The 10,954-nt window shown below is 45.6% G+C and overlaps 1 protein-coding gene across 1 annotated transcript; it reads right to left on the minus strand.

Annotated features, from left to right (window-relative positions):
- Positions 1-593: 593 nt before the first annotated feature.
- Positions 594-10,595, minus strand: LOC138614196 (fibroblast growth factor 4-like). Its single transcript, XM_069687481.1, has 3 exons — positions 10,304-10,595; positions 8,102-8,205; positions 594-807 (listed from the first exon to the last, which is right to left on the minus strand). Exons 1-3 carry the CDS (start codon positions 10,593-10,595, stop codon positions 631-633), a joined length of 573 nt encoding a protein of 190 aa, XP_069543582.1. The 3' UTR covers positions 594-630.
- Positions 10,596-10,954: the final 359 nt, after the last annotated feature.

Consider the following 10,954-nt stretch of genomic DNA (forward strand, 5'->3'; position numbering starts at 1 on the left):
CAGCATCATGTCTTGGGTAATGAATCTAACACCATAGAATCTATTATCTAACGTGTGGATTGATTTTAGCGACATGTGGCATCAAAGCAGCTGTTTTTAACATTTCACAATACAATCAGCATACAGACATTCTTTGGCAGCTGTGTGGTGTATTATTGTGCAAATAAAAGTGTATCGTATATCTCTCTCTCTGTATGTGTAATAAGTAAAATCAAATATATGTCAGTCACGCTGTTCTGTGACCAAAGTCTGTGATCACAATGAAGAAACACAAACGATGTTGCATTTTATTGGTGAGGAGCGATCCCTGAATTTAAGGAGCCCAATTTTACTGATTGCAATATTACCACCTGTACTGTTTAGCATTTTGAAATTTGTCCACTTCAGTGTTCATTCACAACCATGCGGAGATCACATTACTGCCATTTGGTTGGCACATTTAAACAATTAAAGCAAAAGTTGCTTATTGGTTATTATGGTGAGTTTTTGATCTGCATGAGAACCTCAGACTGCAGTAGTCTTCCACCGGGGGGCGCTGTGTTAGTTGTAGAAGGACATGAGATGACAAACAGTTCTGACCAAACAGTGCAGTCAACTTTTTTCTGTTCGAAGGAGTTTGGATCTTTAAGTTCATATCCGGGGAAGGAAGTGTGTCATGCTCATGGTCGGTGTGACCCGGTTGCCTCTTTTAGTTTTGCCGATTTTGCTGAGGCCAATGTACATGCCAGGGTAGACTGCGGATTCATAGGCATTGTAGTTGTTGGCCAGCAGATTCTCCTTGAACTTGCATTCATCATTGTAGTGGCCCTGAGGAGAGGAGGAGGATAAAGAGAGAAGCACAACCGTCAGTAATAATCATTGTATCTCTGACATCACAATCTCTTTTTTGTGAGGTGAAAATCAGCATTTCTCTTTTATAAAGATCCAACGATGACTGAATAGTATGACAACTGTTGTGTGATTGGTATAATTAGTGCTGTGGAAAAGTTGTTAAGGCCAAAATTTTACCAAAGAAATGTCTTACTTTGCAGTATTCAATTATTCACATACATTTTTTCAATATAAATAAATACTCCATACATACACTCTTGTCCACATATGAAGGTTGATTCATGTTCATAGTTATAAATGTTTGACAACAGTAAATAAATGACCAGATTAATGCTACAGACAGAAGATTGATGTTGACCAGCGGTTCTGCAGCGCCTGCTCTCCAACTCATGGTGGGTTTGGAAAACGCTTTCAGCTAGTTGTTGGCATGGAAACTGGGCACAAGTTAAAACAGCCAGAAATCTGAAAATGGCTCAGTCACACAAAATCCATTTGAGCATGAAATAATTTCCCATGCTTCACTTATAACCGGTGTGGTTTGCAAATTAAACCCCTTTAACGAACTTTAACAAACTATAACGCACTTCAAGAAGTTTTAACAAACTATAATTATAACTAAGGGAGGCTGTAGCTCAGTCGGTAGAGTGGGTTGCACACTAATCAGAAGGTTGGTAGTTCAATCCCCAACTCCTTCTGTCCACATGCCAAAGTGTCCTGGAGCAAGATACTGAACCCTAAAGTTGCTCCGATGGTGTACCATCGGTGTATTGTAAGTCGCTTTGGATAAAAGTGTCAGCATAATATAATAATGAACTTTAAGAAACTATAATGACTTTAACAAGTTATAACGAACTTTAAGAAACTATAACAAACTATAAGAAACTTTATAAAGTTTTAACAAACTTAAATCTACCATTGCTGTGGTTAGAATGTCCGCCACACACACACACACACACACACACACACACACACACACAACCAGTGTGTTTGCTTCCTGTGTGAAACATGTCAGTGTAGGATTGTGGGGAGGAGGAGGAGGAGGAGCGGAGTAGTGTGAGTGAATCTAGGAGGTTAAAGATTACATTACATTATTACATTTCATTTATCTGACTCTTTTATCCAAAGACTTACAATAAGTTCATTTCAACATGAGGGTTCAAACCAGAACAACAAGAATCAAGAAAATACAATTTCTTCCAGAAAGCCAAACTACAAAGTTCTATCAGTAAGTTCTATTTTAAGATACTAAAGTTCTACTGTTCAAGGTAAAGGAGGAAGAGGTGTGTTTTTAGTTTGTGGTGGAAGATGTTCAGAGTTTCTGCTGTCCTAATGTCGTTGGGGAACTCATTCCACCATTTAGGAGCCAGGACAGAAAACAGTCGTGATTTTGTAGAGTGTTTAGCTCAGTGAGAAGCAACAAGCTGATTGGTGGAAGCAGAGCGGAGGGAGGGGCTGGGATGTAGGGTTGGACCAGGAGATGTAGAGGAGGAGGAGGAGGAGCGAAGTAGTGTGAGTGAATCTCAGGGCGGCACGGTGGTGCAGTGGTTAGCACTGTCGCCTCACAGCAAAAAGGTTCTGGGTTCGAATCCAGTCCTGGGCCTTTCTGTGTGGAGTTTGCATGTTCTCCCTGTGCTTGCGTGGGTTCTCTCCGGGTTCTCCGGCTTCCTCCCATCATCCAAAAACATGCACGTCAGGTAATCCCCTCGGGGGATTAATAAAGTGTATAAAATCAAATCAAAAAAAAAAAATCAAATGACAGGTCATCATTGTAAATGAGAATTGGTTCTCAATTGATTCTACCTGGTTAAATAAAGGTCATATATAATCTAGGACAGGCCTGGCCAACCCGCGGCTCCCGAGCCGCATGCGGCTCTTTGCCTGGTTTCATGCAGCTCTTTTTGAGACTACAGACTCAGCATCCCGGTGCATTTTTGGCAGTTACTGGAGACTTTAACCACACCAGTCTGGATAAAGTACTGCCAACTTTGCACCAGTATGTTAACTGCCCCACAAGGAACAATAAAACTCTGGACTTACTGTATGCTAATGCCATGGATGCATACAGTACTACTGCCCTTCCTCCCCTTGGTAGATCAGACCACAACCTGGTCCTGCTGACTCCCAGGTATGTCCCCCTGGTGCAGAGGCAGCCTGTGACCACCAGGACTGTGAGGAGGTGGACACAGGAGGCCAAAGATGCCCTGCAGGACTGCTTTGGGTCCACGGACTGGAATGTGCTGTGTGGACCACATGGGGAGGACATCAACAGCAGGACGGACTGTATCACAGAATACATCAAATTCTGTGAACACACCACCGTACCATCCTGGACTGTAAAATGCTTCCCCAACAACAAGCCGTGGATCACCAGTGACCTGAAAGTTCTTCTTAATAAGAAGAAAGCAGCCTTCAGGTCTGGGGACAGGGAGGAGCTCAGGAGAGTGCAGCGCCACCTGAAGGAGAAGATGAGGGAGTGCAAGGACTCCTACAGGAGGAATCTGGAGGCCAAACTCCAGCAGAACAACGTGAGGGAGGTGTGGACCGGTATGAAGGAGATTACTGGGTTCAAGGGGCGAGAGAGACAACCAGGGGGAACCTGGAGAGGAACAACCAGGGGGAACCTGGAGAGAAACAACCGGGGGGAACCTGGAGAGGAACAACCAGGGGGCTCCCTGGAGAGGTCAAATGAACTAAACTGTTTCTTCAACAGGTTTAGTTCACCACTCTCATCTGTCTCCTCCACACCTCACACCTCCAAAACACCTCTGCTGCCTCCCCCCCCCCTCTGGTGAACTGCATAGAGCCCTCAATCTCAAAGGGCTCTTCCTCCATCGACACCTCGACCCCCCCCCCCCACACCCCTCACCCCCCTCTCTGTGACGACTGGCCAGGTTAGGAGACAGCTGGAGAGAATCCACCAGCGCAAGGCTGCAGGACCTGACGGCATCAGCCCCGGGGTCCTGAAGACCTGCGCCGCCCAGCTGGCTGAGGTCCTACAACACCTCTTCAACCTGAGCCTGAAGCAGGAGGAGGTCCCGGTGCTGTGGAAGACGTCCTGTCTGGTTCCTGTCCCCAAGAAGAAGACTCCATCTGGCCTCAACGACTACCGACCGGTTGCCCTCACATCTCATGTGGCTGGTCTTCGCCCACCTCAGGCCGCTGGTGAAATCTTCTCTGGACCCTCTGCAATTTGCGTACCAGCCTCGTGTGGGAGTGGACGACGCCATCATCTACCTGCTGCAACGAGCTCAGTCTCACCTGGATGGAACCGGTGACTCTGTGAGAATCACTTTCTTTGATTTCTCCAGTGCATTCAACACCATCCAACCACTGCTGCTGAGTGAGAAGCTGCGGGTGGTGGGGGTGGATGCGCCCACCGTCTCCTGGATCACTGACTACCTGACAGGCAGACCACAGTTTGTCCGTCTGGGCAGTGTGCTGTCTGATACGGTGGTCAGTGGTAATGGAGCTCCTCAGGGAACTGTTCTGTCTCCTTCCTGTTCACCTTATACACCACTGACTTCCAGTACAACTCAGAGTCCTGCCATCTGCAGAAGTTCTCTGATGACTCTGCCGTGGTGGGATGTATAAGGGATGGACGGGAGGAGGAGTACAGGGCAGTAGTGGAGGACTTTGTGGAGTGGGCGGGAAGGAATCACCTGCTCCTGAACGTGGCCAAGACCAGAGAGATGGTGGTCGACTTCAGGAGGAAGGCGACGGCTCCACAACCGCTGAGAGTTCTGGGAGAGGAGGTGGACATGGTGGAGGAGTACAAGTACCTGGATGTGTCCATCGACAACAGACTGAAATGGAAGACCAACATCAACGCTGTCTACAAGAAGGTGATGAGTCGACTCTTTTTTCTGAGAAAACTTCGATCCTTCAATGTGTGCAGCATGATGCTGGAGATGTTCTACCAGTCTGTTGTGGCCAGTGCTTTGTACTTCGCTGGGGTCTGCTGGGGGAGCAGCATTGGAGCCGGTGACACCAACAAACTTAACAAGCTGGTTAAGAAGGCCGGCTCCATCATCGGCTACAAACTAGATAGTCTGGAAAAGGTGGTGGAGAGGAGGACGCTGAACAAACTATTGTCCATCTTGGATAATCCTGTCCACCCTCTCCACCACCTGCTGCAGGGACAGCGGAGCACTTTCTCTAAAAGGTTCCTCCAGCTCCGCTGTCACAAGGACAGATACAGGAGATCATTCCTGCCCACTGCCATGAGACTTTACAATAACTCACCTCTGGCAAAATCCATCACAGTACAATAACATTGTTGACTGTGTTTCTTGGTTGATTGTATATTATATGTATATATATATACGTTGACTGTGTTTATTGGTTTGTTGTATATAATATATATAGATATTTAATGTACTGTATATATACTGTATGTACTGTGCATTTTATATTTATATTTTTTATTTTATTGTTTTTCTATTATATTATTCTATTCTATTATTATTTTATTCTATTGTTTCTATTATTGCTCCTGTATGTATGCTGCTGTGGTGAAAAAATTTCCCCTCGGGGATTAATAAAGTATATACCTACCTACCTACCTACCTTTTACGTTCATATCAACATTTGTGTTTGTGGTTTTTTTTTGTGCGTGTTCGCTTCGCTTGAGTTCAATATGGTATTTTCGTCAAACGTGCATGCCATGAGGTGAAATTCCGCAAAGCAGGAAGGGCAAACCCATTTGAGTAAACAATTAGTGTCAATTTCGCTCTCAAAATGGAAGGGAAAAAATGCACAGCTAAACGAAAATATGAAGATGAACACAGGACGTTTTTAACAGAGTGGGAAAGTTTATATTTTTTTGTTGAACGTAATGGCAAGCCATTCTGCCTGATATGTCAGACGTCATTAGCGCATTTCAAAGCTTCAAATCTTCAGCGCCACTTCAGCTCACTCCATGCTAACATCGATAAGGAATTTCCAAAAGGGACTGAATTTCGCAAGCACAAGTTGGACACTTTGAAAAGTCAGGCAGAAAAGCAGGTACAGTTTTTCCAAAAAATTACGAAGCACTCACAGACTGTCACGCTTGCATCGTATCAACTGGCTTGGAGCATTGCACGGGCTAAAAAGCCATTTAATGAAGGGGAGTTCGTTAAAAAATGCCTCAGTGACGTTGTTGAAATCTTGTCTCCTGAAAACGACAAACTAAAACGAATGGTATCAGACGTCCAACTGTCCCGCCACACTGTTGAACACTGAATATCGGACATTAACACGGCTATTGAATCACAGTTGCACTCTGACCTTCAAGCATGTGAGTATTTTAGTGTCGCATTGGATGAGAGTTGTGACGTACAAGACGAGCCTCAGCTGGCAATATTTGCAGTCTGTGTCAAAAGATTGTGATCAAAGAAGAACTCCTTGATGTTGTGCCATTAAAAGACAGAACCCGTGGCATAGATGTGAAAGAAACAATGATGGCTGCATTTGCGAAAGCAAATCTGCCCATACCGAAGCTAACTGCAATAGCCACGGATGGAGCGCCAGCCATGATCGGATCTGTGAACGGACTTGTGGGGCTGTGCAAAGCTGACCAAACATTTCCCGAGTTTTGGAATTTCCACTGCATCATCCACAGGGAGCAACTCGTGTCTAAATCATTGCACCTGCCGCTGCACTGCACTGTGAGGTGGCTGTCCAAAGGCAAGGTGCTCGCTCGCTTCTTTGAGCTTTTGGATGCCGTGAAACTGTTCATGGAAGAGAAGGACAAGGACTATCCCGAGCTCTCGGACGTCGAGTGGATTATGGATCTGGCCTTTTTGGTCGACATGCTGTGTCACTTGGACAGACTGAACCTGACCCTGCAAGGTAAGTTAAAAATGCTGCCTGACCTGCTGCAAAGTGTGTTTGCGTTTGTCAACAAACTGAAGCTGTTCAAGGCGCATATTCAAAAGGGAGATTTAACGCATTTTCCCACTCTGCTAAAAGCCAACGGGCAAGTCACCAGCGCCGCCCTGAATAAGCAAAGAGCCAGATATGCAACACTGGTTGAAAACCTGCACGAAAGCTTTGTCATCCGGTTCCGTGATCTACAACTGAAAAGGCCACAGATTACGTTCCTCGTCGACCCATTTAATGCGGAGACGGACTGTTTGAAAGCCCCGCTAGTTACAGATGAGGCTGCGGCTGAATTGGAGATGATCGATCTTTGTGAGGAGGACCAACTGAAACCTGCTTTAAGGGAAGGGACCATTGAGTTCTGGAAAAGTGTGCCAATGGAAAAATACCCCAATGTCAAACGGGCTGCGCTTAAGATACTGTCAATGTTTGGGTCAACATACGTCTGCGAGTCTGTGTTTTCTACCCTGAAACACGTGAAATCAAAGCATCGATCTGTTCTGACTGACACCCGTGTGAAAGAATTGCTTCGAGTGGCAACAACAGAATACAAGCCAGATTTGAAGAGGATTGTTCAAGGCAAGGAATGCCAGAAGTCGCACTAAGCAACATGCATAGTAAGTGAAAAACGCTATTGTAAATTATTATGTTTTTGTTTGTGGACTTTGTTGAACTGAGAGTTTGTGTGTGTGAGACAGTGCACACAATGTTCATTGTTGAAAATGACTGGCCTGTGGTCTTAGTACTGTAGGAGTCCATTTCTGTCATTATCATGTTGGTGTGTGACATGATAATGTCACACAATAAATTTGGCTGAGCAGAGGTGTGTGTGTGTGTGTGAGGAAGGGATGGGGTGATGTTCATGTGTGCCCATGTGTATGATGTGGCTCTTTGCGGTAACACAGTAAAAAATGTGGCTCTTAGTCTCTGACTGGTTGGCCACCCCTGATCTAGGAGGTTAAAGACCAGTTGAGCTGCTGCGTTCTGGATGAGCTGCAGAGGTCAGATGGTACTAACAGGTAGACCTGCCAGGAGGGAGTTACAGTAGTCTAGATGTGAGATGACCAGAGCCTGGACCAGAACCTGCACCTCTTTCTGAGTGAGAAGAGGACGTATTCTCCTGATGTTGTGCAGCATATATCTACAGGAATGTGTTGTTGGCAGTAAGAGAGAGTTGACTGTGGAGTGTCTCCGAGGTTCTTATCAGTCAGGGTCGGGATAACAGAGTTGTTGAAGGTAGTAGTCAGGTCGAGGGTGGGAGAGTCTTTCTCTGGAAGGAAGAGCAGGTCGGTCTTGTCGAGGTTAACATTCAGGCCAATGACAGGTTGATGTGAAGATATGCTACAGTACTAAGAGGAGTGCAGTTTAACTGAAGACCAACATGTGCTCCGACTTCATCCGGTCTTACCGAGCCGTAGAGTTTCCCTTTGTCACTCATGGCGACGAAGAGGCCGCTCTTCACCCCAAACAGAGTCACCACTCCTCTCTCCACAGGAGAGATCTCTAGCAGGCCTGAGATGAAACATGAAATGATCAGATCAATGATCCTCAGTATTTAGTTAGATATACAAACACATCTTTGTTGGACTCTAAAGCAGATTGAAGTTTCTCAGAGTGAACAGTGACATCCTCCTTTCTTATCAATTAGTTAGAGACAAAACGTCCTTCCACGTCCGTCAGATTCAAGACTCCTAAACTACCGTGTGGAACCCAGAGACCTCCGCCATGCTGAGCTATGTCAACCCCCCACACTGCTGTCTATAATAATAATAATAATAATAATAATAATAATAACAATATGCAGATATACCTGCTTTTAACCGTGTGTGTGCGCATGATAACAGTGTTCTATTCAGCAGCTGCAGGATGCCAGCTGTCTTTCATTGTGACCGGACGGACTCGACCCGACAGCACCGACTAAAAGGAGAACGACCCGACGCTGGTGTACTTGTGGTTCCTGGAGTTTCCAGAAGTAGAATGGGAGGCGGAGCTTCAGTTTTCAGGCTCCTCCCCTGTGGAACCAGCTCCCAGTTTGTGTTGGAGGGGCAGAAACCCTCTCTAGCTTTAAGATTAGACTCAAAACGTTCCTTCTTGATAAAGCCTATAGTTAGGGCTGGCTCAGGTAGACCTGAACCAACCCTTAGTTATGCTGTTATAGGCCGAGGCTGCTGGGGGACCTCGTTACATGCTGAGCTTCTTTTCTTTCCTCCTACTCTTTAACTGACTCATACCTCACCATCTTCTTCTCTCCCATAGTTTCTTCTTATTATCTGTTGTCTCCATTCAGTTCCTTCACTCGTGTAGTTTCTGTTCTTTCTTTTCCAGATGTCCCGTCATGGAGCTGCATGTCTCTGCTCTGCGCTTGTCGTCTCCACCAACAGTTCTTCTCTTCTATCTCTATGCTGTCCTTTTCTCTCTCTGCTCTCCTCTCACCCCAACCGGTCGAGGCAGATGGCCGCCCACCTCTGATCCTGGTTCTGTTAACAGATGCTCCGCCCACCTCTGATCCTGGTTCTGTCGGAGGTTTCTTCCTGTTAAAGGGAGTTTTTCCTTCCTTCTGTTGGAGGTTTTTCTCCCTTAAAGAGGAGTTTTTTCCTCCTAGCTTATGTGGAAATTGTTGAATTGTTAAAACGAACCAACTGCTGACCAGGAGGAGGCGCGCTCACTGTCGCTACAACAATCGCTACTCTTCATCTTCAACACAATTAAATAAGCAAAACTTTGAGGAGGCGGCTAGTAAGTGTAGTTGGTTCCTCTCTCTGCAGCTGCATGTTTCTGATCTGTAGTTACTGGACCTGCTCACTGTTTGTTTGTTTGTTTGTCATCTCTGCTTTTCTTTTCTCTCTCAGCTCTCCTCTCACTTCAGCAGGTTGAGGCCGATGACGTCACCTCTGAGTCTGGTGCTGTCGGAGGTAAAGGTGCACAGAGATGTCATCATCTGTATCTGGACTTGGATAGAATGCAGAAAGTGGGCGTGGTCTGTTCCAGAAGTGGGCGGAGTTTTATCCTTAACCCTATCCTTATGAAACGTAATCATCTTTATCTCTCATTAGGAAAATCTGTTTTGGCAGCAGCGTTGTATATTCATACAATAACCTACACTAAGTCGTCACCATGGAGAACTGATTTTGGTGGTGTCAGTCAGACAGAGGGAGGCAGCCCCTTGTGGTGGTGCTTATTATTACAGTACAGCCACATTCCTGAACCCTGCTGTGATACAATGCTGATGTTGATATTAGACAGTACAAGTGATGCATTGTGGGTCTGACTTCCCTAAAAGTCAGTTTGTTGTTGAAGTTCCAGAAAAGATCGGAGCTGTTTCTGAAATACGTCCAGTCCACTGATGGACATGTTGTTCTTACCAGTGTGACTAGACTAGTGTGTTGTTCTGTTTCATGTCATCAGACTTTAAATTCATTTTACAGTTAGTTTCATTTTATTTACTCACAGGAGCAATCAAATACTGCTAAAGTTATTATGCTCCAGTCTCAACAGGAATCATCCTCATGGCTCTAGTTGAAACCACTTATTCAGAATAGGGTTGTCTGGTTCTGGAGAACGTACTACAGTAACTGCTGTACATGCATCAGGGAATGGCAGAGTTACTTACTGTATCTGTTCTCGTTGTGAACCCCTGTGATCTTCCCGTTTGGTAAGACCTGAATGTGGAAGCCGATGCCCACGTTACAGTAAAGCCTTCGTAGTCTTTTTATCCCCAGCAGGTATTCTCCGTCTCTCGCTGTGACTTCCCTCTTGTCCCAGGAGCTGCTGCTGCTCCCAACCAACGATCCGCCACCCTGAACGCTCGCTCTCATACTGCTGATGACCAAAGGAGGAGCGAAGGAGCTGCACAGGAGGGTCCCCAACAGGAGCAAAGGGAGCCTGGACCTTGACGATGACATCATCAGCTCGCCTATCCAAGGAATCATGGAGGTAAAGCACTTCTGTGTATTTTAAACCCCAACGTTACCCGAGTATTGACAAAAATGGTCCTCAAATTTCTCCAGCTTCAGTCTCTCAGATAAAAGAGGAAAAAGTTTCAGTGTGCATATTCAAACATCTTTGAACACCTTGGCTGTGTTTTGTCCAGCGTTCTGTAGTTGTGCTTCGTCCTCAGGTAGATCCAACAGACTTATATGTCCCATATTACATCACACACCACCTGCTGTCTTGTTTGTCTGAGTCACAGATGCTGTAGAAGCACACAAACTGAGAAATACATAAAACACATAGTGACAGAAAACAAAGAGCAACACGCAAG

Source organism: Brachyistius frenatus, unplaced genomic scaffold (genome assembly GCF_029030835.1).
Source record: "Brachyistius frenatus isolate BFR_SWC_R1_liver_20210118 unplaced genomic scaffold, ASM2903083v1 Contig_467, whole genome shotgun sequence".
In the NCBI taxonomy this organism is placed as follows: domain Eukaryota; kingdom Metazoa; phylum Chordata; class Actinopteri; family Embiotocidae; genus Brachyistius; species Brachyistius frenatus.